The sequence below is a fragment of the Apiospora aurea genome, assembly GCF_038362705.1.
Source record: "Apiospora aurea strain CBS 24483 chromosome Unknown utg000006l_segment0_segment0, whole genome shotgun sequence".
NCBI classification, from domain to species: Eukaryota; Fungi; Ascomycota; class Sordariomycetes; order Amphisphaeriales; family Apiosporaceae; genus Apiospora; species Apiospora aurea.
In genome coordinates, this window is record NW_027117393.1 from 1,590,832 (window position 1) to 1,616,079 (window position 25,248).

At 52.0% G+C, this 25,248-nt stretch overlaps 8 protein-coding genes across 8 annotated transcripts; 4 read left to right on the forward strand and 4 right to left on the reverse strand.

The window, feature by feature from the left end:
* Positions 1–243: 243 nt before the first annotated feature.
* On the reverse strand, positions 244–1,204 carry PG986_009101 (RING finger domain-containing protein; the record flags this gene model as incomplete). Its single annotated transcript, XM_066845323.1, has 2 exons — positions 244–381; positions 449–1,204. The coding sequence occupies 2 exons, from the start codon at positions 1,202–1,204 to the stop codon at positions 244–246; spliced, it is 894 nt and encodes a 297-aa protein (XP_066697721.1).
* A 1,058-nt stretch (positions 1,205–2,262) lies between these two features.
* On the forward strand, positions 2,263–3,397 carry PG986_009102 (uncharacterized protein; the record flags this gene model as incomplete). The annotated part of the gene is made up of 5 exons (XM_066845324.1): positions 2,263–2,306; positions 2,368–2,387; positions 2,481–2,531; positions 2,602–3,216; positions 3,279–3,397. The coding sequence occupies 5 exons, from the start codon at positions 2,263–2,265 to the stop codon at positions 3,395–3,397; spliced, it is 849 nt and encodes a 282-aa protein (XP_066697722.1).
* An 84-nt stretch (positions 3,398–3,481) lies between these two features.
* Positions 3,482–4,646, reverse strand: PG986_009103 (uncharacterized protein; the record flags this gene model as incomplete). Its single annotated transcript, XM_066845325.1, has 4 exons — positions 3,482–3,911; positions 3,985–4,192; positions 4,223–4,408; positions 4,490–4,646. The coding sequence occupies 4 exons, from the start codon at positions 4,644–4,646 to the stop codon at positions 3,482–3,484; spliced, it is 981 nt and encodes a 326-aa protein (XP_066697723.1).
* Positions 4,647–5,144: 498 nt separating this feature from the next.
* On the forward strand, positions 5,145–9,822 carry PG986_009104 (RNase3 domain-containing protein; the record flags this gene model as incomplete). The annotated part of the gene is made up of 5 exons (XM_066845326.1): positions 5,145–5,390; positions 5,665–5,904; positions 5,988–8,433; positions 8,544–8,896; positions 8,926–9,822. 5 exons carry the CDS (start codon positions 5,145–5,147, stop codon positions 9,820–9,822), a joined length of 4,182 nt encoding a protein of 1,393 aa, XP_066697724.1.
* An 822-nt stretch (positions 9,823–10,644) lies between these two features.
* On the reverse strand, positions 10,645–12,432 carry PG986_009105 (uncharacterized protein; the record flags this gene model as incomplete). Its single annotated transcript, XM_066845327.1, has 7 exons — positions 10,645–10,740; positions 10,793–11,326; positions 11,392–11,691; positions 11,743–11,989; positions 12,048–12,068; positions 12,122–12,319; positions 12,380–12,432. The coding sequence occupies 7 exons, from the start codon at positions 12,430–12,432 to the stop codon at positions 10,645–10,647; spliced, it is 1,449 nt and encodes a 482-aa protein (XP_066697725.1).
* Positions 12,433–15,576: 3,144 nt separating this feature from the next.
* PG986_009106 (uncharacterized protein) lies at positions 15,577–16,233 on the forward strand (the record flags this gene model as incomplete). The annotated part of the gene is made up of 1 exon (XM_066845328.1): positions 15,577–16,233. The coding sequence occupies one exon, from the start codon at positions 15,577–15,579 to the stop codon at positions 16,231–16,233; it is 657 nt and encodes a 218-aa protein (XP_066697726.1).
* Positions 16,234–17,903: 1,670 nt separating this feature from the next.
* On the reverse strand, positions 17,904–18,570 carry PG986_009107 (uncharacterized protein; the record flags this gene model as incomplete). The annotated part of the gene is made up of 3 exons (XM_066845329.1): positions 17,904–18,121; positions 18,168–18,398; positions 18,534–18,570. 3 exons carry the CDS (start codon positions 18,568–18,570, stop codon positions 17,904–17,906), a joined length of 486 nt encoding a protein of 161 aa, XP_066697727.1.
* A 3,496-nt stretch (positions 18,571–22,066) lies between these two features.
* On the forward strand, positions 22,067–24,504 carry PG986_009108 (uncharacterized protein; the record flags this gene model as incomplete). Its single annotated transcript, XM_066845330.1, has 2 exons — positions 22,067–22,243; positions 22,303–24,504. 2 exons carry the CDS (start codon positions 22,067–22,069, stop codon positions 24,502–24,504), a joined length of 2,379 nt encoding a protein of 792 aa, XP_066697728.1.
* Between the last annotated feature and the right edge of the window lie 744 nt (positions 24,505–25,248).

A 25,248-nucleotide genomic window follows, 5' to 3' on the forward strand; every position in this document is an offset into this window, starting at 1 on the left:
AGTAAGGCTACATCAACCGATGGCCAAGGACCGAGTCTGGAGAAGCATAGACAAGACGCCTAGCTAAAAGACAGTCACAGGGCACTCTATATCTGCACACAGACTAGTTGACACGATATGGAAGAGCAGCTTCGTGGCAACTTAAGAGTGTGCATGGATCAGAGACAGTCACGCCAATCACCAAAGAACGCGGCCTACAATGTAATGACTGCGAAGTTATCAGACAGGAAGTATACCCGGGAGCTATTGGTCTCTCCTTGGTTCCGGGGTGTCAGCCTGGGGCTGTTCCTCATCTTCCTCGTCCTTCTGCACATTCAGAACTCTTTGACTCGCCATGTCTAAGGTGCGTTGGGTCCACTTTCGAGTTCCTGTCCAGACAGCCTAGAGAGATCAACAGTTAGTGAATAGCTCCAGAGCAAAGGGGGGATATTGAAGAGTTGATGCTTACCCAGAAAAATGTGAAGACTCCGATCATGACGAGATACAGATTGATGTTCTCCATCCGATCACGCCCAGTACCTCCACGACGTCGAGCACCACCGCCGATAACGCCTGAAGTCCGCAAATTCCACCATTGCCAAGGGCCCATGGCGAAGAACGCCTTCACAAACCCGAGCAAGCCGAGGGAGAACATCCCCTTGACGAAGTGGACCGACCATCCTCCCTCATCCAGGTCTCCCAGTGGAAATTCATCCTCAGCTTCCGAGTCGAAAATGCCGATGCCTTCTCCTACCGTGGCTACAGGATCCAACCACAGACTGATGATAGGGTCCGCAACGAAGCCAAGCAGAAAAATACTGAGCATGACTATGAAGACGGCAAGCCCGAATGCCAAAATAGGACTTCGAAGCCTCTTCGCCCACGTCATTCTTTCCAGTTGATACTGGTATTTGCAGGTCGGACAATGAAACTGGCTGTCCGAGCCAGCGCTGGTGTATCTCCATTGCTGTAGGCAGCCTTCGTGGACATAACGCTGGCCGCCTTTGCACAAGCAGGGCGATATCAAATATCCGTTGTCTTCGCTGTGGTAGACTCTCTTCGCCGGGCGATTCCCAAATACCTGACCGATGCCTCGCTCATACCTTGGCGATACATAGTCAAGACAAAAGCGGCACTGGCGAGCGTTAGGGTCATCTTCTGTGTCGATGTGATCTCCCCGCGTTTGTGTGCCAGGGCCGCTGGCCTCTGCTGTATACGAATCCATTGCTCACAATACCACCTTCAGAAGCTGTGTAAGCCAGGATATTCTGTGGTTTTCGGGTTCGGCAGAGTAGATCAGGTCTGCGGCTTCAGTCCCTACTTATATATGCGTGAAAAGAAAGATAAAAGACTAGATCCTTGCGGGTCCGTAGGGATGTTTGGAAATGCACACAAAGAGAAACAGGAATAAAGCGGCTTTGTGAGAAGACCTATAAGGAATTCATCATACTATTGTGATGACTCAGCTTTGAGAACATGCAAGGTGAATGCAAGCCTGATGGGCAGCCAGAGAGTCGTTGGGCTAGGGGATCTCGGTGTCCAGATCTCGTGTATGGTGGGATGATGGAATAGGTGGCAGGAAGTCAAAAGAGCTGTCGGTGCCAGGTACCGACAAGCGACAAGCGGAGGTAGACGGGAATTGGTCATCAGCCTAGGATGCCAGCCTCTCATTGGCCACACGACACAGCAATGCCGTAACTCCGGCTGTCTCTGGTTGCCAGTGTTGAGCCCATTCGCGGTTCTCTATAACTCACGAGGCGAGCTGGTGAGTCCAGGCTCAAGGGATCATTCTGGCATTACCTTCTGGATGAAACGAGATCGCATGCTGAGGAAGAAATTTCGAGTGTTGCCAGGATGGAAAGAATCAGTCCCACCGTCAATTTGGCACTTGGCACCTCACCGAGTCTCACTTATGTCGACACGGAACTTAGCAAGCACCGGGGTGGGGGACGAACAGGGGACGAAGGGGGTGGGAGCTTGGACCCCTCCATCATCAATCAAGCGCCCTTCCTTGGTGGTGCGCTCCAGGCTCCTCAGCTCCCACCTAGGCCGCACCCAGGTACCCTGTAGCGTAGCTGGCCAGGCTGAAGGTCCAGGTGTAAGGAAGCTCTCGAACGCGCAAACTCCACGGTGCCTGGTTGGTGAAGCTCCCTCCCCAAACAACCCACCGCCCGCCAGCCTTGCCGTGCCTTCTTAATCCCCCACAACCAAACGACGTCAACATCTGTCTTCAAGATTGCCCATTACCTACGACGTCGCCAACATCAGTAGTCTGTCGCAGCCATGGCGGATCGATACTCCTTCTCTCTGACCACCTTTTCCCCAAGGTAAGCTGCCCGGATAGCTAGCTCCACTTGGGAATCATCGCTGACTTACTTTGGTTGACAGTGGAAAGCTGGTCCAGATCGGTACGTCACCATCATAACGACACTTCGAGCTCGAGCTCAAGCTGTCCGAGGAAGAGAATTGGGAAAGTAGTTGCTGACCAACATGATCATCAGAGTACGCCCTCAATGCCGTTAACCAAGGTGTCACTGCTCTTGGCATCAAAGGTAGGATTGCGTCCACTGGTTTATAGGACCAGGACCAGACAACCATGGCCATATGCTTACGATATGGCAGCCACGAACGGTATCGTCTTAGCGACCGAGAAGAAGTCGTCTTCGCCCCTCGCCGACCCGGCATCACTGTCCAAGATCAGTCTCATCACACCCAACATCGGCATGGTCTATTCCGGCATGGGTCCGGATTACAGAGTCCTGGTCGACAAAGCCCGGAAGGTTTCCCATTCAAACTACAAGCGAGTCTACAACGAATACCCCCCTACCCGGATATTAGTCCAGGATGTCGCCCGAGTGATGCAGGAGGCTACCCAGTCTGGTGGTGTCCGCCCCTATGGTGTCAGTCTGCTCATTGCTGGCTGGGACGAGGGTATCCTGCCGGACGAGCAGAAGGAGGTCGAGGGTGAATCTGAAGACATGGAGGGCGAGAAGAAGAAGTCCACAGGAAAGACTGGTGGAACCCTTAAGGGCGGTCCTATGCTGTACCAGGTCGATCCCTCTGGAAGCTATTTCCCCTGGAAGGCAACAGCCATCGGCAAGAGCGCGACTTCGGCCAAGACATTCCTGGAGAAGCGATACACAGAAGGCCTGGAGCTCGAGGATGCCGTGCACATCGCCCTGCTTACTCTGAAAGAGACCATTGAGGGAGAGATGAACGGCGAGACCATTGAGATTGGTAAGTTGAGCCCGAACGGATTGATGTGGCCGCCTAACCGTCTGTATACTAACTGCTATCAGGTATTGTCGGCCCCCCGGCAGACCATCTGCTCGGTGTTGAGGGCGTTGAGGGCGCGACCGGCCCTCGATTCCGGAAGCTGACACCCCAGGAGATCGAGGATTACTTGACGAATCTGTAATCTCAAGCCCTCCTTCAGCTTTCGGATAACGACGACACTCGCATGTATAACAGAACAACATAGAGGGTCAAGAAATGAATGTTACTATGTGTGACGAGATGGTTTCTGCACGATCATGAACGAATTGCGTGGGCCACAGGCTACAGATAAAATGGTTCCGTCGGACCCGGGCGAGAAGGGCACTTTTGACCATGGGCTATCTGTTTTTGTAGTAATACCCAGCTGGCCATTCCCATTCGCTCCAGCAGTGTAAACCTCGCCACTCATTGTAAGGACTACGGCATGAGATTGCCCGATTGCACAATCGGCGACATCATGATCCTCGATGACAACCGGTGACGGGCTAGCAGAGATGTCATCCAAAAAGCCAGGCAAGCCAGGATGGCCACCCCACGCGTATAGGTCGTTGCCCTCCGTCAATGCCATCAGGAGATAGCCAGCGGCTGCCAGCTTCTTGACCTTTCCTGTGGGCAAGTCTTCGAGCTCTGCTACAGTGCCTGGCTCCTCCGCCAAACTAAGGATGAGTAACTCGGTTAGTTCCTGAGATCTTGTAACTCATGGTAACGATGTGTGGTTTTACGCCTTACCTGTCATCTGACACATCTCTACAGAGGCAAGCCTCATAACGCTCGTCGCCCCACGTCCACACCTGGCCTGTGGTAGACAATGCTGCAAAGCCGGTCTCGTATGCTACTATTTGGGAGATATCGCGCATAGATGTGAATACTCGTTGGGCCGTCCCGTGTTGAAAATGGGATACTGATTGGTATTGTTTCATGGCCTGGCCGTCGTATACTGGGCGCATTCGGTGTTAGTCTTGGTTACCCAGCGGGTATACGGGCTGACTGGGGGGTGAAGTTGCTGTAAGGAGGTGTGATGTGGTGTGCCCACCTGTAATTGTGCCGTTGCCAGCAATGGCGGCTAACGACTGAAGTACTCGGTCTTTTAGGCTTTGCGACTGCATCCAATCCTCAGGGAAGCCAGCTGTCTGGATCCCATTGGATGTTTTTACTTAAATCAAGTCAGTTAGTTGACACGTTCCGACTGTTTTTTTTCGACGTTCGCTGCAGCGTCATGTTGCGGGAGGCCTACCGCATGTACAGGCTAACGATGCATGAGGCCGTTCTATGAACGGGTCCCTCAAGACGAGCTGGAAACTGGTGAAATCGGTGGGTTCCTTCGAAGCAGACTCGACCCCTCCGAAAACCAACTGATTCCAGGCATTGTTGCCTGATGCATACAGTTCCATGATGTTCTTGGAGTCTGTTGACTTGAGAAATGGAGACGGGATGAGGTTGTGTGTAAGTAGGCACGAGCAGACTGGCCAATGATCGTGGCTCGTTACCAACCTTGCCAAGCTGCTTCTGACAATAAACGAACCTCTCGCATTGTTTTAATTGGCAACTGCTAACGGTTAATACTCGAGCCCATCGCGAAGGCCACCAACTGCTTGGCTGCCCATTTCTTTCCTTCGCAGCAGCCCGATTGCAACAGCCTGTATATGGCTGCGAAGAGATTCTTGTTCTACAACCTTCGAACCCGCTGTCAGGTGGCAGGCCTCTTGCATCACTCAGCCAGGTGACCTTGGAATCCCAGCAAATGAGGAGTCAGGCTGGCCTATAAGAAGATCCGACCTCGCTGCGTTTCATTCGCATGGTATTGGTGATGTCCCAAATACTATAACCTCTACACCTACCGGCCCCAAACTGGACTCTGCTCGCATTCGCGATCTGCTTAGCTTCTTACGATGGTCAGCGATCCAGATTACTTCTCGGATTCGAGCTCGGAGGAGTATTTCGACGTGGAGGAACTGGGGGACATGCTTCCACCCCAGACCGAGATCGAATCGGATTCTCAAGTCACAGAAGAAATCGATGTTCCACCCTCGTCTCAGTCCGAGAAGACCGAGGCAAACAGGGCTACCAGCCTACATGCTAGGGCTTACCAGCTAGAGATGCTACAGGAGAGTCTAAAAAGGAACATCATTGTTGCTGTGAGTACACCTGGAACGCCAGTGGCCATTCCGATTTTACTCACCAGCCACATATAGATGGATACAGGAAGTGGGAAAACACAGGTGTAAGAGCATACATCTCAGAGCGGACAGGTAGCTACTTGTCGTACGAGAGCACGCCTGATGATGACTGTCCAGGGCTGTACTTCGAATTCAAGCAGAGCTGGAGCGCACGCCACCTGGCAAGGTAATATTAGCAAATGCGTCCCCTATGGAGCATATCATGAGCAACTGACCCTTATTGTATATACAGGTCATATGGTTCTTGGCCCCAACCATCACCCTCTGTCAGCAGCAGTATGAAACGATCAAATCTCAGATCCCCAGCGCCCAGGTGAAGGTGCTTACTGGCAATGACAATGTCGATGCTTGGTCGGATCTCTCGATCTGGAATACCTTTCTACAAAACGTCAATGTGGTGGTCTCTACTTATCAAGTCCTGACTGATGCCGTTTATCACGCATTTGTCCAACTCAGCAATCTAACCCTTCTGGTTTTTGACGAAGGCATGTGCTATCACTTCTACGAATAAAATAATGCGGCTAATGGAATATAGCACATAACTGCACAGGAAAGAACGCGGGGGCGAGACTCATGGCTCGATACCGAGACTACAAAACCAGCGGCCGCCCTGTACCATTCGTTCTCGGGCTCACAGCCAGCCCCGTTATTGGATCCAACCCGGATGCCCTCGAGGATCTTGAAAAGACTCTAGATGCTGTTTGCAAGACTCCATTGCGGCATAGAGCGGAGCTTCTATCAATGGTCAACCGCCCGGTTCTCTCCATCCTGCCTTTCGACGTACAGTTCCCTTCAGGTCGTATCAACCCCACGCCTCTCATGTCTAACCTTCACCGGGTATACCATGGGCTCGACATCCGGCAAGATCCCTTCGTTGTGCGCAAAAGGGCAGAGAATACCGAGCGCAGCCGCATTGAGCTGTGCAACGCACTAGACAAAAACGATACCTATGTCTTCAGGCAGATGAAGTCGTTCTGCCGAAGGAGCGAAGAAATCTGCCGTGAACTTGGACATTATGCCGCCGACTATTTTATCAAAACATCTCTCGCTCAATTCGTCGGCTCCGTCCAGACCAACAAGGTTCTCTATTCGTCATGGGAATTCAATGAGAAGCATTATCTCTCTACGATTTTTGGGCAAGTCGATACGCAGTTGTCATCTACGGAAAACACGAACGTGTCCCTAAAGCTGCAGGCACTCATCGATTTGCTACTGGAGTGTGACGCGGATACGCTGGGCATCATCTTCGTCAAAGAGACCGGAACAGTCAGTGTTCTCATGCACATGATCTCAAAACATACGGTATTGGGCGGTCAGTTTCGGGCTGGCACCATGGTTGGCACATCGCGGTATGCTGGCAGACGGAGAGATATCGGCGAACTGAACCATGAAGCCTCCCTCGCATTGGACAGATTCCGTTCCGGGGAGCTAGACTTGCTAATAGCTACCAATGTTCTCGAGGAGGGTATTGACGTGCCAGCGTGTAATCTTGTCATTTGCTTTGACCAGCCCACTGACTTGAAGTCCTTCATACAAAGACGCGGCAGGGCCAGGATGAGGGAGTCCAGACTTATCATTCTCATCGAAGGTGGCTCGGCCAGACACCTGGAATGGCAGCAGCTCGAGGAGGATATGAAGAAGAAGTACGAAGACGATCAACGCAACTTGCAAGATCTCGATGATTTAGAGCATGCCGAACATGAAGAGGCCTATGTTGCTCCGTTTTGCATTCCAACAACGGGCGCACAACTCGACTTCGACCAAGGCAAATCACATCTCGAGAACTTCTGCGCAGTTCTTGGGTCTCGCCAATATGTTGACACGCGACCATACTACGTCCTCGAAGAGATAGATCTGCCAAAGGGGCCCCATATAAAAGCCACGGTTGTACTGCCGCCGATACTTCCGCCCGAGCTGCGTCGGATTCAGAGTGCCAATGCATGGGTCTCAGAGAGCAATGCTATCAAAGATGCTGCCTTCCAGGCTTTTGTCGCTCTTTACGAAGCTAAACTCGTCAATGACTATTTGATGCCGCTCAAGGACCATGAACTTCTTCGAGGAGTTGATTCGCGCGCATCCATCATCGAAGTCAACAATCAATGGAGTCCTTGGCCTGAAATCGCAGGTTTATGGTCAAACCCACAAGCATACTGTCACCCGCTTAGTATTAGAGGACCGGATGGCGAAGTACTGAATGAATTCGACGTCATACTCCCTGTAGACATCCCCGATCTTCAGGAGTTCGATATTTACTGGGATACAACACCATGGAAGGCAAAGTTTGACCGTTCCTATCCGATTGAAAGAAGCGGCATCGACTGCGACCAAACGACAGCTTTGATCAAGTTGGCATACGGGCATCGCCTCAAGAACAAAGACTTCGGACAACATGTCGTTCAGTTCAGCTCGAAGCGGGGAGTTGTCTCTATCGACGACGTCGGCCAGCATCAATTCACTCGGGAGATGTCTCTTTCCACCGATGGCGAGTTTCCTTACCTCGTGAGAATCAGCGTAAACGATGCTCCCTACTTCTATGACAGGTTTTTGCCATCTAGGCCATGCGATGACCTGGTCAAAGAACGGAACAGGTACCAACTGAAAGATTTCACGGGCGAGGAACCTTGGTTGGCTCTGAGGAAATGGCCCAGGCGCCGCGACTTCCTCCATGTCATACCCGCCAATCCCGGGCCCGGAGATGCTGCCTCGATCAAGCCTTACGGGTCAGCCTGGCCTCTATCATTATGCAAAGTCGATGCAACTCCCATCTCAAATGTGCGATTTGGCTCGCTGATACCATCGATCACGCACATACTAGAGATTAATTTGGTTGCTCGGAGGCTTTGCGAGACTCTTTTGAAGTCTCTCCATATTTCGGATCACTCCTTGGTCGTCACGGCGATCAGCTCACCAGAAGCCAGGGAGGCCACTCGGTATGAGCGATATGAGTTCATGGGCGACTCTCTGCTCAAGCTTCTGACTGCTGTCAATGTGATGGCACACCGTGGGTCTTTCCTTATTGTTATTTTCCGACCTCCCTCCTCCTTACCACTTGCTTCACATTCGCCTCGTGGGCACGATGCCTTATGTGGGATGTTCTCTAACTATATGTAGATCCGTATTACCCCGAGGGCTATTTGTCAAAGAAGAAGGACTTGATTGTCTCCAACTCATGCTTATACCGGTCGGCCATTAAAAACGAGTTGGACAAGTACATCCTCACCAAGCCTTTCACGGGCAAAAAATGGCAGCCTCACTGCGTGGAGGACTTTGCCTCCAATACTGTAATGGTTGACAAACGCCAGATGTCCACAAAGACACTGGCAGATGTTGTAGAAGCCCTCATATGGGCCTCCTACCTGGATGGCGATCTGCCAAAGGCTCTCGACTGTATCCGCCTCTTCATACCAAAGATAGGCTGGTTGGATCTCGAGGCTAGTCGCCTCGAGATCCGCAAGCAAATCCCGGTCAACCCGGCGCTCCCCCGTTCCTCGAGCCTCTGGAGAAGCTTATCGGCCACACGTTTGCGAACAGGGGCCTCTTGATCGCCGCCGTGACCCACGCCTCGTACTGCGTCGGCGCCTCGACCGAGACGAGCATGGAGCGCCTCGAATTTCTCGGGGACGCCATCCTGGACTACATCGTCGTCACGGAGCTCTGGAAGCACGACCTGCCAGAGCAGGCCATGCACCTCCTCCGCACGGGCTCCGTCAACGCGGACCTCCTAGGCTTCGTGGCCATGGAGTGGACGGTCGACCGCAAGGAGAGCAGGCTCGTCGACGACGTCCCGGTCGAGGTGACGGTCCAGGAGCCGTTCTGGAAGTTCATGCGGTTCGACTCGCGCGAGATTGCGCTGCAGCAAAACGCCGTCGAGGAGCGGTATAGCGAACAGCGCGACGCCATCCGCGACGCCCTCGACCGGGCCCCGACGTACCCCTGGACCCTCCTCGCCCGCCTCGGCACTCCCAAGTTCTTCTCCGACATGTTCGAGAGCGTCATGGGCGCCATCTGGCTCGACACGGGCGACATAAAGGTCTGCCGCCGTCTCGCCGAGCGCGCGGGCATCATGCCCTATCTCCAGCGGCTCCTCCGCGACAAGGTCGACGTGCTGCACCCCAAGAACCAGCTCGGTGAGATCGCCGGCGACAAGAGGGTCCGGTATACGGTCCGCGTGGACCCGGACGCGGCGGGCCCGCTCCCGTACTCGTGCAAGGTCTATGTCGGGGACAGGCTGCTCGTGGACGTGGGGGGTGGGTTCAAGAGGGAGGAGGTCCAGACCAAGGCTGCGGAGATGGCCTACATGCTGCTGAAGGAACACGGTTTGGAGTACCTAGAGGGGTGTCCCGTCCAAAATGATTGTGGGGACACTGATGTTATCATGAAGGATGTGTAATGTGGGATGTTGGTACAATGTTTACGATCCATACAAGGATAATGTACGGTGATGGTTTCACTGTTTCAAGGCTTAGTATGCAAGCAGAGCATTGCTGTTGCGCAACCAAGCTATATCATTTCCATAAATTTCCGTGCCTCAGTCCCTTTCTTTACGAGAGTAACGATGACCATCTATCTCTACCTTAAGGCCTGTCTAGTTCCATTGATCCAGCTCCCAATATTGACCCAATCGTTACATTCAATGAGTCCAAATGTAAACAGATACTGCGAGTATCCTTTCGCAATCAGCTAATGCGTCTCTAAGTTGCAAGGTGACTTTGAGACCACCATTATTTTTATCTCCCTGTTTATTCAGGGGTGCCATACTGTTTGTCTACTTTGACGACTGTCAGGTTTGATGAAAGCAAGTCACGTAACGGACAGAACTGGATAGACGCATAGAGGAAAAAGTCGAAATCTATTGGTGAACTAGTCTAAAGCAACGCGGTGGTACCGAGGTGAAACCCTTTACAACGGGTTTGTTATGTCCAGTAACGGACGGATGTCAGGGGCACCGAATTGTCGGGACTCCAACCATAACATCGATGAGCCGTTCGTATGGACCATCTAGAGTGTATAGGACAATGGACACTGAGTGCCTTGACTCAAACCTCGGGTCTCTTCGCTGTCTTGTCGCCATATCATCAATGGCATATCGGTGGTGATTATTTCCACTCTGGCTGCAAAGTTTGCAGAAATAGTAGTTGACACAACAATCGTACATATAGTGTGGCTCTATGTCCCATTGTTCGTCTGTGGGGGGACGATGGACGTTCCAGCCTCAGATCTCATCCTCACTTCCGCTTTCGTGAGCCTCGATGTAGTCGGTAGCAGACGTGGAAAAATGGGTCTGCTTATCGAAATTGCGTCGCTGGTCCTGTTTGTAGTCAGCGTAAATGTTCACAGCAATTACCAAGTACTGTGCTTACCGGGCGAGCCCAACCATTCCGATCTGGTCGATGTCTAATGTTGGTACCAGTGTAGCCAGTTTGCGTCGTAGCAACGGTGCTGGATGGTCTTCCAGAATATGCTCTGCCAGCATTTCCACTTCTCGAGGCCTCCGTTGCCGAGTACATAGAGGCATTCGCGATACCTGCACGAGAATCACTCGATACCACCGACGCACTTCCTGCAGTACTGCTATAGCCGCCATTGCCTGCACGAGCTGCCTGTAAATGAGGCGGGACGAATCCAGGGGTACAACCAGTGAACGCAGGTGCACTTGCTTGTGTGGATTGACTGCTACCAACCATCGGTGTGGTTCTCTTCGAAGATGTGCCATTTCCCATAGATGTGATACTTTCCGATACCTGTCTTCCTGCCATAGACGCCTGGCCACTTTGCTTGACGGTGGAAGCAGCAATCTTTGAGCTTGTGTCAATGCTCATGTTGCTCAAGCTCTGACTTATGTTGTCTCGACTCGATTGGCCATGGCTGACACTCTTGGCTGGCAAGATCTGGGTCTAAAATTGTATCAGTTGGATGCTATCCACATAAATAGCATGAGAGTAAATGGTATTTGACGAACCTCGTAGTCCTCGTCATCATCGTCGCTTTCATCAGACCACCCATTGAATCGCTGTGCCGTACTTGGGTAATTGTCATCCTCAGAATCGGAGTCTATGTCATCAGCACCGCCAAGGTCGTCATCCTGGATACTTTCGTCCAGTGAATAATCAAAAGGGTACTGGTTCAGCATGTCTCTGTCGTCTTGCGCGCTTGAAGAATCTCCAGGAATCTCAGTTTGGGAAAGGTCCTCGTTTGGATGAGCAACTGGAACATCGCCAATATCGAACTGGCTTCTCCATGTGCAACACTCCATACACCACTGTGCCAAAGTATTAGTATTTGCTGAGTAAATCAAGGGTATCAGGCTTACGCGAAGTTTGTTGCGACGCTGGTTCTTGCTGAACTTATCCCTGTGCTTATACAGAGAACAAGGACCATGGCACTTGAATTCAGTGACTGGTTGGCCAGAATGCAGTTGACAAACCATGTTCAATGCCTTGATGGCAGAGTTGTTCATTGGCAAGCGGGAACGTCTTTGGGCGTTCTGGTACTTGGCCTTCTGGTTGTTCGAGAACTTCTCTCGGACCTCCCAGTGGCCCGCCATGTAACACCATAGCCTGTGATATCAGTACATTCAACCTTAACATGGAACTTTCTCGAGAGTGAAGAGCTTACTTCTTGGGAATTGCGTTGTCGCTGATGGACATAGTTAGTTAATGTAATGTTGCACTTGGGGATATCAAACTTACCGAGCTGAAGACATCTTGTCCAGGGTGTCCTTGTTGAGTTGTTCAATCAAAAGGATGGAGGGTACGGGCTGGAGATGGGAATTAACTGTCAGCGGGAGATGATCTTTGGCAAGAACGTCGGGGCCAGCGCCCAGTGATGTTGCATAGGAAAACGGTTGTGTAAGTGAAGGTGAATTCAGGCCTGTCCCATCAGAGTGACTTGTTGAAGCAGACTTGATTGAAGGTCATGGAAAGCATGCTGTGGCACAACTGGCATACCAGAAGACGAGACCAGTAGGTATGCATGCAGAACTGGGAGAAGGTGTGTTCATGAAGGTAGCGGGGTGATGTTTTGTTTTTCGAGATAGCAGAGAATTCAATGAAGGGAAACATCATACGTACCTGCGAGGACAGAAACAGTTGACCGATTTACTGGAAGCAGCTCTTTCCCTTCTGGATTTTTTTTTCTTGGGCGAGAAGGGGAGTGAAAGAGGCGAGTGCTGGTTTTTTCTGGACTAAGGCCTGCTAGGATGATCAGCTGGATGACGAGGGTACACTCATATGTTCGAGGGAAAGTTGTGCGTGCGTTTGCTGATTTCCACCTGTCACGGCTGGAAACAGAGTCTGTTGTGTAGGATGTGTAACGAAGAAGGAATAGAGTCATCCGACCTCGTGGAGTAGGACTTGATTACGGCACTAGGTAGGCGAGAAAGTTGCAATGAGGTCAAAGGACAAATGTGTATGTCAAGGGTAGAGCAGTGGTCAAGAGTAAGAAGGATGTTGTTGGCTTGCACTTACGAGATTTGCTTCTTGCTTCAACCAGTTCCTCGTTGCAAAGCCGACGCCGAGCGAGGACTAGCAGAGGATGCTGGGGGAGAATCATCAGAAAAAAATGAATCAGCACTTACCAGCAATGATATGCTTACCTCTTGGTTTGCCTGTTGGGAACCTGGAGTACCTAAATCCAAGTGCTTGAAGCAGATGAGATCCAGTGGTGGAGGGCGAGAAGTAGGATGGGGGTGACGAGCTGTGATGATGAATGTTGTAGGTAGGATTTATTGTCCCATGAGATGGGTTGCTCGGGAGAAGAATTGCAAGAATTTGCCCATCGGCTTGTTTTCGTCGATACCTACCCGTGACCGCTCCTACTGGAATATTGAAGAAATGAAAGGAAAGTGGGTGTGCGGAAGGTTAAAGGCTGGATGTGGAAGGGTTTGTTCTGTGTTGGCAACGAGGAAGGTGTTTGGGATGATACGCGTGCCTGCCTTTTCGGTGTTGCTGCTGGAGCGCCTGCAGTGATTGACGTGCCTGGCCGCCTGAGGTACAAACGAGCACAGTTGACTGATGTCACCACTATTGACGCAGGATAAAGTTGTCTGTTTGGTGCAAACTGTGAAAGAGACCTCACCCAATTTGGATCCATCACATGTTTTGCGAGGCTTTGGTATATCGAAGCAGGCATTAGAAGTCATTGAATAGAAGGGGTGACAACGGCGATTGTCTACTAGCAGTATCTCTGATGGGTTTCACTTTCATTTACATGTCTACATGTACACCCGTGAATGCTTCAAAATGTTTCATGTTGTTTTGCTTGGAACAGCCGTTCAGGAACAGAGGTGGAAGTCGTGACCCAAGGTTGTGTGCTCTTACTCTCATGGGCAACGGCGAATGTGGTAGTTGGTGAGAAATACCCAACACCAGGAATAACACACATGGGAACTCGCACGGCATGCCTGGTATAAACAACGTTGAAATTCCATGTGCTTTGCAGGTAGCAAGTAAAGTTCTTCCCCTAACCCCTGACACTAGAGTCACTTCGCAAGTATCAGAATTCGGTCTTTGTCTATACATGTACCCTACGCAGTTGAGAAACATAACCAACATCTGTGACATGCAAGTCCAACACAGCCCGACTTGGCCTCTCTGGAATAAAGCCGAGTTCATCCTCTGAGAATAACTTAGGATGCAGGTAGTTGGACCAGCCTCGCAAACACATCTCGGAGTCCAAACGCGAACACGTAAATAGTAAGTGCTATCAAGAAGCCAGGCAGATGTCTCGAGATATGGAGGCGTCGGCCACAGCAGCCTGGCCCCTAGTGATATTGGCTGGCAATGGCCTAGAGCCATCCCGAGCTTCAATGCCCTTTTATCAAGTCAGTTGTTGGCGCAATAGAGTGATTGGTAACTGACTGTTTGGGATGACTTCGGCAATGTATACGACTACAAGTGCCCACCAAGATGCTCATTTTGACTTGTTTATTGCAACTGCTCATGACACTTTGGTTCTTTGCATACGTCAAAGTCTGCCCAGAGCGGACTAGTTAGCAACTCGCACTCGAGCCCTCCGAGAACATGCTCCCGCTGACTCCGTGTTTTGTCAACCACAGCCGTTTGCACAGCAGTGGACATTCGATTTCGCCCATCCCTTCCAGCGGCGCTCACGATACTCAACACATCATGGTATGCATATGCACTCTTTGCGGTCCAGCGTGCCACATAGAACCCCAAAAAGGACGAGATGCGACAGTATATGGCAAAATCAGGCCAGTCCAGCTTCTTCCTCGTGTCGGCCTCGACAACCGCTCATATGACAACCCCCGAAGGCAGCCGCTGGCAGCGAATCCGCAATCGAGAGGTACAGGGTTGTTCATAGCACACGGCACGGCTTCGGGCTTCATCCACGTTGGCTCATGCAACAGAAAAGTTGTATCTAGCGGCACGCTAGTCTCCGCGGGGGCCGTATCCATCCTTCCTTCGATCCGGCCGTCGCCAGGGATCCGCAGACGGTGGCATCTCGCGATTGCTTCGCCAACACGGGCACATCTCGTTGCCCCTCTATGCTGCCTGGGTCAGATGGCAACCACCACCCGTTCGTCCCAACGAAAACATGAATGTTTACCGGAGAAATCATCCAACGCAAGTCTGCCAACTAGCAGGCATCGGACGAGACCAATGCGTTCGCCTCGACTATGGCGGTCAAGGAACACCGCCTTGCCCAGAGAACTGGAGCAGTATGGGGTTAGCTAGTATAACGCGTATAAGCCTCCCCAACAGAAGGAAAAAAAAAAAAGATACCGACACCACGTGACAGGAGCAGAGGCTTGTCCATACAGCAGAGCACGCCCAGCTGCAATATACCCTGGTGACACCCGGGGAACCGGCTAGTCCAGAGCTAAACAAATACGAGGCTAAAGACGTCGAGGTAGGCTTCGGAAGACATGTTTCATCAGTGGAGTCGTGCTCAGGAAGCTCTCTGTAATGGATAACTGCGGATGAGCGATGAGTTGACACTCCGTTTGGAAGATACTCTGTGGCTGGCAGGCTGGCAACCGAAACACTAACTTTTGCCGGGGGCAGGTATGCACAATAATCCCTAGGGTAGACCTGTCACGCTATCTTCGGCAAGGTTGACAGGCAAGCCTAGCAAAAGATGAGCAAACTTTCAGGGTCCATCTGAAAAGCACTGAACTCTCTCAATGCGCATGTCGCTCGGCCCAGCTGACCATGATATGGCGCTCTCTGGAAGTCTTATGATCTGCATTCAATATTGTGAGGGGCCAGAAGGAGTTCCTGGTCCGGCACGGCCTTCTGCGCATGGTTCTGCGCATGGCAAATTCTGGCAAACAGATGGATGCCTTCGGTGTATCCCACACCGGAATTCCAAAAGAGCGAGACGGCCCAGTGACGGCCCACCCAGTGCCCAGCCTGCCAGCTTCAATGCTCATGCTATTGGATCCATCCGTTCAATGGGTGGCGAACTAGGGGGTATAAGATCGTGGATTATGGCCTTCTGGAAGGAAACCACCGTGCTGTTGCTCTGGCACCCCGAATCAGGCCCCCCTCCGGGTTTCTGGTTGCTACGCGATGCCAGAGGCCCTGCTCGCCTGCCCGCCCCGAAACCAGGACTGATGTGCAGCGAGTATCAACAATGCCGAGAAGTGTTGTCGACACCTCGCCAATCAATCCGTGCGTGCCCTACAGACCGAAAACGCATAAACACCCAGTCTCAGTGGCCCAAGTGGTGCCCCACCTCGATGCCGCAAGACGCGCCAGCACCCAGTACAAGCCTTGCTGCCGCCATCATGCTATCCGACTTCAACAAATCAATGCGGATAGCTCAGGTGCATGGATGAAATTATTTACAGGATACAACCAACACCGGCCAGCTGCTGGTACCGAATCCAACCCTGGATCGATAAACACGGGACTCTAGCCCACCTGCGCCGATACAGGTGAGATCCGGGCAACCACGAAGTTGGTAACAAACCACGAGCGACACCCACATTATACTACATGGACACACACGCATTTATTAGCGTGCTCAGCGAAGGTCGTCAAAGCTTCACGGCTTGCACTTCTCCTCAGCTTGCCAGACAGAATTATGCTTCGCATACGGAGTGTGATGAGCTGAGATCAACCAATCTGGGTTCGTCGAGAGGCTTTCAAGTTACAGTGCATGGTAATTGAGTCAGATTCATCAAGTGGTGAGTCCGTCCACGTACGCGTTCCTGCAAACAAGCTGGAACGCGATGTGCTTGGCAGGCTAATTTTGGAGAACATGAATCAGACCAAATCGGATGCATCCGTTGAAGCAGAGAAAGAAATACGTACCGCTGTAGATTACCTAATCTCTCTTCTCCAGTTCTTCTGACCACGAGATACCAACCGCCAGCCATAGTAGTCACCGGGATGGATGATTGAGCCTCGTCACGAGGATACACTATCATTCATCAATACGATTAACCAAAAGCTCTTGCCCCGCCATCATGAACTGAAATCGTAACCTCATCTTCGTCATGGCTGAACACCAAAAAAAAAAAAAAACTTGTAATTGCACAGGGCCAAAGTCAATGGAAGTTGTCATTTGAAGGCTAAGAACCTGGCTTTTCAGTAGCTCACATGGAGAACAAGGACGTTGATGCTGAGATCTGGACCGCCAGAGCCGCGGGAGCCACCATCATGGTGAAGACGAGCGGTATATGATGAAATCAGAGAGGAGTAGCGTCTTCTCGGAGACGTGAACCGAGATAGAGACGCTATATCCAGTCAACGCTTGAACGGTCTTGTTGAATCTCCCGGCTTTACGGCGTCACAGTAACTACATCTATACTGTTGCACACCCATCATCAAGCAAGCAGGATAGGTGTACCGTAGACCTGGGTCCCCAACCAAACTGAGGCACGATGCGGCTCATCGGCATGCCCGTGTTGGAGACATCTCTAATATCTCCAGGCAAAAATTGGGTATCCCATGGACACTCCGACATACTCCCTTCCTTACAGCGAGAGTTGTCCTGCCGTAGGCTTCGTACTCAAGCCCATCAGGTTTGGCATGTGCAACGGTGCCGGATGCCACTCCTACGCACTTGCTTCTTGGTCTTGGCCGCAAATGTAACGGGTTGGTGGAACAGAGTGAAAATTCCGACCAGGGAAAACCCGTCGGTGGCAGTATCGCATACTGCGCATAGCCAAAAGAGCAAGGCCCATCTGCGGGAGCCAGCCAGCCTGTCTCGGACGTGACGTTTAATGATCGACTCGGCAGCGATAGTTGTCACCGGCGAATAGACCATGTCAGCCAGCATCAGATAGTCCCCCTGGAGGAGGAGTTGTTTAAGGTTCTGAGTCAAGAACGATCGTGTAAGCGCCAAACTCACCCCAGAGTAGCCAATACCTACTTGCCGGGTAGGCCAGGCCATGTTTAGCAGCTCGACCATCTTAGAGCGAGCGAACGGGTGGTTAGGGCGACGCGCTGTTCACCATGAACACCCTTCTCCGTCTCACCCGCCTTTTGGCTGGCTAGTTCGTTAGTTGGACATCGGGAGGACATTGACCTCTCGCTCCCACGACCAGTCACTTCGATGAGGGGGTGTTCCAAGATCATATGTGAGGACGGCACGACACCTCAAGCGTGTGATGCTCACGTTCACAAGTATGCTGTGCGGCAACGACAAGAAACTGGTAGCATGTCCCTTGGGCTGTGAATCATTAGTGAGCCGCGTAAGGCCGTCATCGAGTGTTGCATCTGATCGGCATAGAAATGGGCAGCTTAGATAGGCGTGCACACTCACGAAGCCACCATGGAAGATCTGAGATGAACTGCAGACGGTTGATGGTATAGTGCGTGCAGATTTCCAGGTCCGGAGGGACCCAAATTGGGGTGCCAATCTCAACTGGTCTGCTCTGCCAGTGCAGACTGGGCAAAGTCGCGAGTACAAGCGGCACGCTATCGTGGAGGAGAGGTTGGACAATAGAGACGCAATTCTGCGATGTCGCCGGTACTCTTTCGGCGGCACGGTTTCCTATACGGGACGTTACCCCTGTGCCTAATCTTGACTAGCCCCGCTACTTCGGTTTGCTTGCTGGAGCTATGTCCATTTTGGTGTCTGCGAAGCTTGCGAAAGGGGCAAGACTCTTCAGAATCCGTCCGTACATACTTAGGTAATCTTGGGTCTCCTGCCTCGGGAGATACATCGCTGGTTGTACAGCCAGCAAGTCCAACCAGTACAGTAGAAGAAGCTGTCAAGCGTACTGTCATGCCCAATATCTCCCATCGCCCAGTCACAACAAACAAACAAACATCTCCAGACACCGGGCCCATTGATGTCACGACACATGAAGAAATTTGCCTCTCTCCCCCTCTCCCTCTCTCCCTCTCTCCCTCACCATCCACCTACCAATGTCAATCGCTCAGGATGGCGTCGACGGGTTTGGCTTTCCGGTGGCCTGGTGGCCTTTGCTCGGGCCACGGACCCTCCCCCTATTCTGCCATCCTATCTGCCTGTATCAGTATGTGGCAGAATTATGTGGTATGCATCATGTACTGATCAAGGGCCCATAGTTACCGACTTATGTAGCCCGTTGCGACGAGCTCTGTACTATTGAAACACCATGTAACCCGTGCGCGCTTTCGCATTAAGAGTCAGTCTTCCCTCCGGGGAAGCTTGCCGTGCAACGATGTATCAGCGCTTATGAACTCTGTACTATTACTATGGCTAAAAGCATCATCTGCACCCTAACCGTTAATGAGACTCGTCCGCCATCTACGGCCTGCCACCGGGCGGGCAAGACACCGGGCTAGCTATGTCAATCATCAATCACGAACTTGGCGGTTTTTCACCAGTGGCATCAAAAATTGGACGGAGACCAAATAGTCGTAGAGGTAGCCGAAGCTTCATGTCTCTCTGTGCGCTGAAGCCCCCCGTCGGAGCCATCAAACACCTACCTATTCGTCCCAAACTCGAGGCGATGGGCTCTTTGTGCTCTGTGCTCTTGTGCTGTTTGGCCTGGCCTGCCGGGGGTGGGTTGGTTCGCCCATACTTTATCTACTTTACACAAAGTGCAGGAAGATCTTATGCGCTGGCATTGATCAAGAAACAAGATGCATACGGATCCATCATGCCGAACAACGGTTCGACTGGGAAGCCCCTCGTTGGTTGCGCTGTGTTTTTCTTTTGCCGTTATGGATGCGACAGGCCTGCCTACGCCATATGTATTAAAGGGCTGCCGGTGGCTTGCATACATACTTACGTATGCACTCGCAAGTTGGGCGACCGCGGCTTGGGGGCGATGACGATGTTTTCCCACAAGGCCTCACCACTCACCACGTCCTGTATGCACGCACACTGACACACCTTTATTACAGACATCAGCATAAGAGGAGGGGGGGCCGTGTTTTATGTTGCATGCTTTTCTGCTGCAGCTTGCGCCCAGGCAGTCCCAGGTGCTCCCACCCCTGGCGCCCTGGCCTACTGCCCTGGCAAGCTGGCGACCTAGCAAGCTAACCTAGCCCTGTCAGCCAATGCTAGGTACGTTAGAGGCCGTACCTTGATCGACTAGAAACGTGGGCGCGCGGTGTCTGAAGACAGTGCGAATGGCTCGACTTTCTCTCTAGCCTTCCTTCACATCAGTTATCGTATCGGTATACTCCACTGCCAATCAAATCAGAGTTCGATTGGAGGAAACCAGACTTTGGACCCTCTTCTTCTCTTGTCATGGGCAGTCCATTGTGCCGTCAGCGTGCCGAGCCTTTCGAAGCGCTTTGGGTTTGTTCGACCAGGACGCTTGACGGGAGTTAATGAGTTAATAAAGCCAACAGCCAGGCATCAGGCCAGGAACACTTGCTTCCTGCGCACCTGGCGGCGTTAGGGCGGTAGCTTAGGTACATAGGTAGCTAAGGTTAGGCATTGGGTATGCACATATGTAGGCACTTTAAGCAAGTGGCATATTTCGACATCTGCGAGTTTGTCCTCCCCACCATCATCACCTTGAGCATCATCATTGTCATTCTTATCATCATCGTCTTGTTCATCATCGCCATTCCTGTCGCGATTGTTTGATCAGTCGGCAGCACAGCAGCACTTCACACGAGACAGCAAGAGGTACATGGCCATGCACCTTCTATTCAGCCCACGGAAGAAAAAGTCCCATAGTTCCAGACATGCAGGTACCCCACCACCAACAGTATGTACAGAAGAAAAAGAGAACAGGAACAGGCACAGCCAGCAGCAGAGGCAGAAGCAGGCCTGAGAGTACATGCCGCCGGTACCTTGTCTACAAGGCGGTTAATTAAACTAATAAAAGTAGTAATTGACAAGCAAAAAAAAAAAAACCCCCCATCCGCTCGAGTGGTAACGGCACCAAGTCCAGTCACAGTGGGAGTTCGTTTCTGGCCGTCCCTCTCGCCAGATACCAATCCCAACCCTGCCGCCATCCCTTGATCCCCTGGTCGCCGGTTCCCAGACGCCCAAATTGGAATTGGGGCCTCTTTTAAACCAAGCAAGAGCAAGACCTTTTTTTTTTCTGCCCCGAAGCAAGCACTAGCGAGATTGTCCCCTATCCCACCCCAGAAACTCTGTTCATGCTGAGGTACTCTGCTGAGGTACTCGGGCTCCCCCCAAACATTTCTGAAATCAATCTAGCAACGCAGCTAAATCTGATGACTGCTTCTGCTGGATGCCCCGATGCCCCCCTTCGCTGGCAGGCATTGCTCATCTCATCACACTCTCTCCTCTCATTACACCCATTTCTTTAGCTCCAACTCGAAACAAAAGAGGACAAGAAGTGCTCTTCCGAGGGTATTGGCTCTCGAGTAATTGGCAATATCGTCCTTCGCTGTGGTACCTGCTGATGCTTGTGCTTTTTCCTCGTTTTCGCTCCCTTTTATTCCTGCTGCCACTCTCCCTTCAGCTGCAGCTGCTGCACGAAAACCACCACCACTGTCGCGTATCCATCCTCTCGCATTTGAAGCGCGATCTCCAGGTTTGGATCGCAATCCACCGCCATTACGGAGAAGGGCTGTATACCAGAGAAACATTAAGAGAAAGAGAAGAAAAAAACGGATAACCTACCACTCACCTCAATTCACTCATTTTCCCAATAATTTACTGTCGAACATCTATGCTCCGATTTCCGCGTGGTCGAGTATCGTATCACCCAGGATCTTCCTCCCGGACCAGCGTCTGGTGCGCTAAGCAGGGACCGCAATATTTCCAGAAGCTCTGCTGCCCAGCATAGCATCACAGACCAAGACCCGCACCCCGACAATCCGGTCCCATCCTCTCTCCTCCCCTGGTCCCCTAATTCACCGTCTTAATCAAAAGAGATCCTGCTCGTTTCCTCTCCTTACCTTACCTACTGTCATTATCTCGGGTTTCTTTACTTTAGTCACCTCGTCCTGGCTGCCATCGTTCGAAGACATACACACCACACCGTTACATCTATACCGGACGACTCCCGGCCCATTCTGGTTTGCTGTGTACCATAATACTGACGTCTCGATCTCGAAACTGAATGCACCGATTCGTATCCAAAGCTCTGTCATAGAGCTACTCGAGAAATCGAAAGCGTGGGGAAGGACAGCCGCTGCCCTTCTGCCTCGCCCGCCGCTATTCAGAACCGCGTTGTCGGCCCTCGTCTCAACACCGCCCTCCGCGGCACACAGCTATAGAATTCATCCCCGGTTCCCACAATGACGGTGGCACACGATCTGACCCATCGGGGGTCTCATACATCCCAGAGCTCAGCAGGAATGGCCCTGGAGGACCGGTTCGAGGTGCTGAAGGAGATTGGCGATGGTAGTTTCGGAAGCGTTGTCTTGGCCAGGGTGCGAACCGCTGGCGCCAGTGTGGCTCGACGGGGAACAGTGGTATGCTACTTTCGACACTACGTGTGTACTGATGTTTCACAACTAACTCGGTAAACCAGATTGCCATCAAGACGATGAAGAAGACTTTCGAGTCTTTCAGCCCCTGCCTCGAGCTTCGTGAAGTAGTGTTCCTGCGAACGCTGCCGCCTCACGTGCATCTTGTTCCGGCGCTGGACATTTTCCTGGACCCTTTCAGCAAGAAACTCCATATTGCCATGGAGTATATGGAAGGCAACCTGTACCAGCTGATGAAGGCGCGGGATCACAAGGCCCTCGACAATTCCAGCGTCAAAAGTGTTCTGTTCCAAATTATGCAAGGTTTGGAGCACATTCACGCCCACCACTTCTTCCACCGTGACATCAAGCCCGAAAACATCCTGGTTTCGACATCAGCTCACCAAGACTCGAGCAACTCCTTCCGACGTTACTCAGCCTTGGTAACACCGCCATCGACACCTCCGACTTACACAGTAAAGATCGCAGATTTCGGTCTGGCTCGGGAGACACACTCGAAATTGCCTTACACAACATACGTTTCAACAAGATGGTACCGTGCTCCCGAGGTTCTCCTTCGGGCAGGCGAGTACTCCGCACCAGTCGACATCTGGGCGGTGGGCGCCATGGCTGTGGAAGTGGCGACATTAAAGCCGTTGTTCCCCGGAGGTAACGAAGTCGATCAGGTATGGCGTGTGTGTGAAATCATGGGAAGCCCCGGGAACTGGTACAACAAGGCCGGAGCTCGGGTGGGCGGTGGAGATTGGAGAGAAGGAACGCGCCTCGCCGGCAAGCTTGGTTTCTCCTTCCCAAAGATGGCACCTCACTCGATGGATACGATACTTCAGCAACCCCAATGGCCAGCATCCCTCGCCCATTTCGTAACCTGGTGCCTGATGTGGGACCCAAAGAGCCGGCCAACTTCTACCCAGGCTCTCGCGCACGAATATTTTGCTGATGCAGTAGATCCGCTGCGGCCAAAATCCTCCGCATCGAAGATACTCGGTCGGAAGCAATCAGACATAGGGCGCGGAAAGGAATCGACGGCTTCGACGCCTACGTCATCCAAGCCTTCGTGGTTCAGGAAGTCGCTCATCGGTCGTTCTGAAAGCACCGAGCCTACACCAGTGCAGGCCAGTCCGAAGGAGCAGGCGCCCATCGCATCAAGGCCACCTCCTGTGCACTCCAACACTGCCAGCGAGATATCCGCGAACAAGACTAGACCACCAAATGGTAAGCGAACTACATGGACCAACGGCCCTTCAAACGTCGCTCCGATGCCAATTCTGCCGACTATCAAACCCATCTCACCATTATCAGATACTGTGACAGCCCAGGCCTCCAACCGAAATCCATCTTACAATGACTCGCAAGCACAGAGGCAGGCCCATTTGGAGGAGAAGGCTGCCAAGAAGATTGGGCGCCAACTGTCCGTCGCATCCAGCACAAACAACTATGCTGAGATTCATCGCCAACAGGCAGAACGGGCTCTGAACGGGAACTCGGGCCTTGCCTCGCCTCCCAGTGGCCACAAGGAAAGCTTTTTCTCGCATTTAAGGAAGCGCGCGCGGCGGTTTTCCGGTAGGCACCAAACGCCCGTGTCCCCCAACTACGACGACATCGAGGCCCAGGCTGGCTGCGGACCGTGGGCTAGCAATCGGTCATCGATGGTAATTGACCAACAACCACCTGTCCCAGCCAAGATTGACAATTATGACTCCTTGGACAGAGCCTTGCGAGACGGACAACACCCCGAGCAGCCCCAGGCGCCGATGCCACCTACCCACATGGTGGTAACTCCCAGTAGCACACTGAAACGGCATCACTCTCTCCCTCAGCACCAGCCTCGCTCCGTCGACAATCTGATCGGTGTGGCGCGCGGTACTGGGCCCATTTCGAGTAGGACGCGACGAGCTCAAGCTGGGCATGGTGTCCCGCAATACGATGACCCGAACGAGGAAGACGAGCTTCTCGACGAAGTCCTCAACTCTACACATCGAGCAATGAAGCGACTAGAGAAGGATGGCAAGCCCGGCCTGAGGCAGTCTGTGAGCAACGTAGGACTGTCGAATCCGTACCCCACACCGTCGCCCTCGGCTAGTGGCAATCAGGTCCTCTTTGGCGATGGCCAGGAGGCTCTTGCCCCGAAGCCGCTTGACCTCAAGAAGACTCGGGACCCTCACAAGTGGCCTACGCCACCTTACGATGAGAACGACTGGGCAGCTTCGGCCGCCGCCAGCATATGGGCTGCTGGAAACCGATTTTGAGAGATGAAATCTCTGTTAGATTTGTGATGTGGCTTTGACGTCCACTTGTTGATGTTGTGTTGTATCATTCTACATGGCACGGCGTTTACGGGGCTTTGCTTTTGTTTTGGTGAGGGTCTAAAGGGTTGGCATCATCGTTTCGCGACGCTCGCTTCTCATGCTTTTGCCGAGTCTTTGTTCGATCTGTGCGCATCGAATCTTGGGCTTTTTCTTGTTTTAAACAGCACCTTCGGGTTCGGCACACAAATTTCAATACCCCTTATAGTTGAGCCAATTTCTTGCCATTTTCCGGTTCTTCATTCGACAATACCCCAATCATAGACTTTCGAAGGTTACAAAAGGGTGTGGGATCCCCAACCAAAATGTTGATTTCTTTTGTTTCAGAGTGGGATTGGGGCAAGTATCTGCCTATACTTTCTTGCTTTCATCCCGTCATTTGGTGTAATGACTACTGTGGATGGGGATATCCGGAGTTGATGTACAAAGTTATTATATCTGCACATGGTTAGTTCAAGGGCCATCATTCTCTTAGCACAGTCAGGAAGGCCCTTCGATATCCTTTTAGAAAAACTTAGCAAGGCCCATGGGCAAAGAATTTTTTTTTAAAAAAAATGGGAGGGAGAGAGAGACGAGGGAGACAGAGAGAGAGGTCTATTATATATATATATATATACACACACACACACACACACAAAGCCGCCGTATCGAGTCAGGCCATTAGACTCCAATTACTTGCCCGTTGAA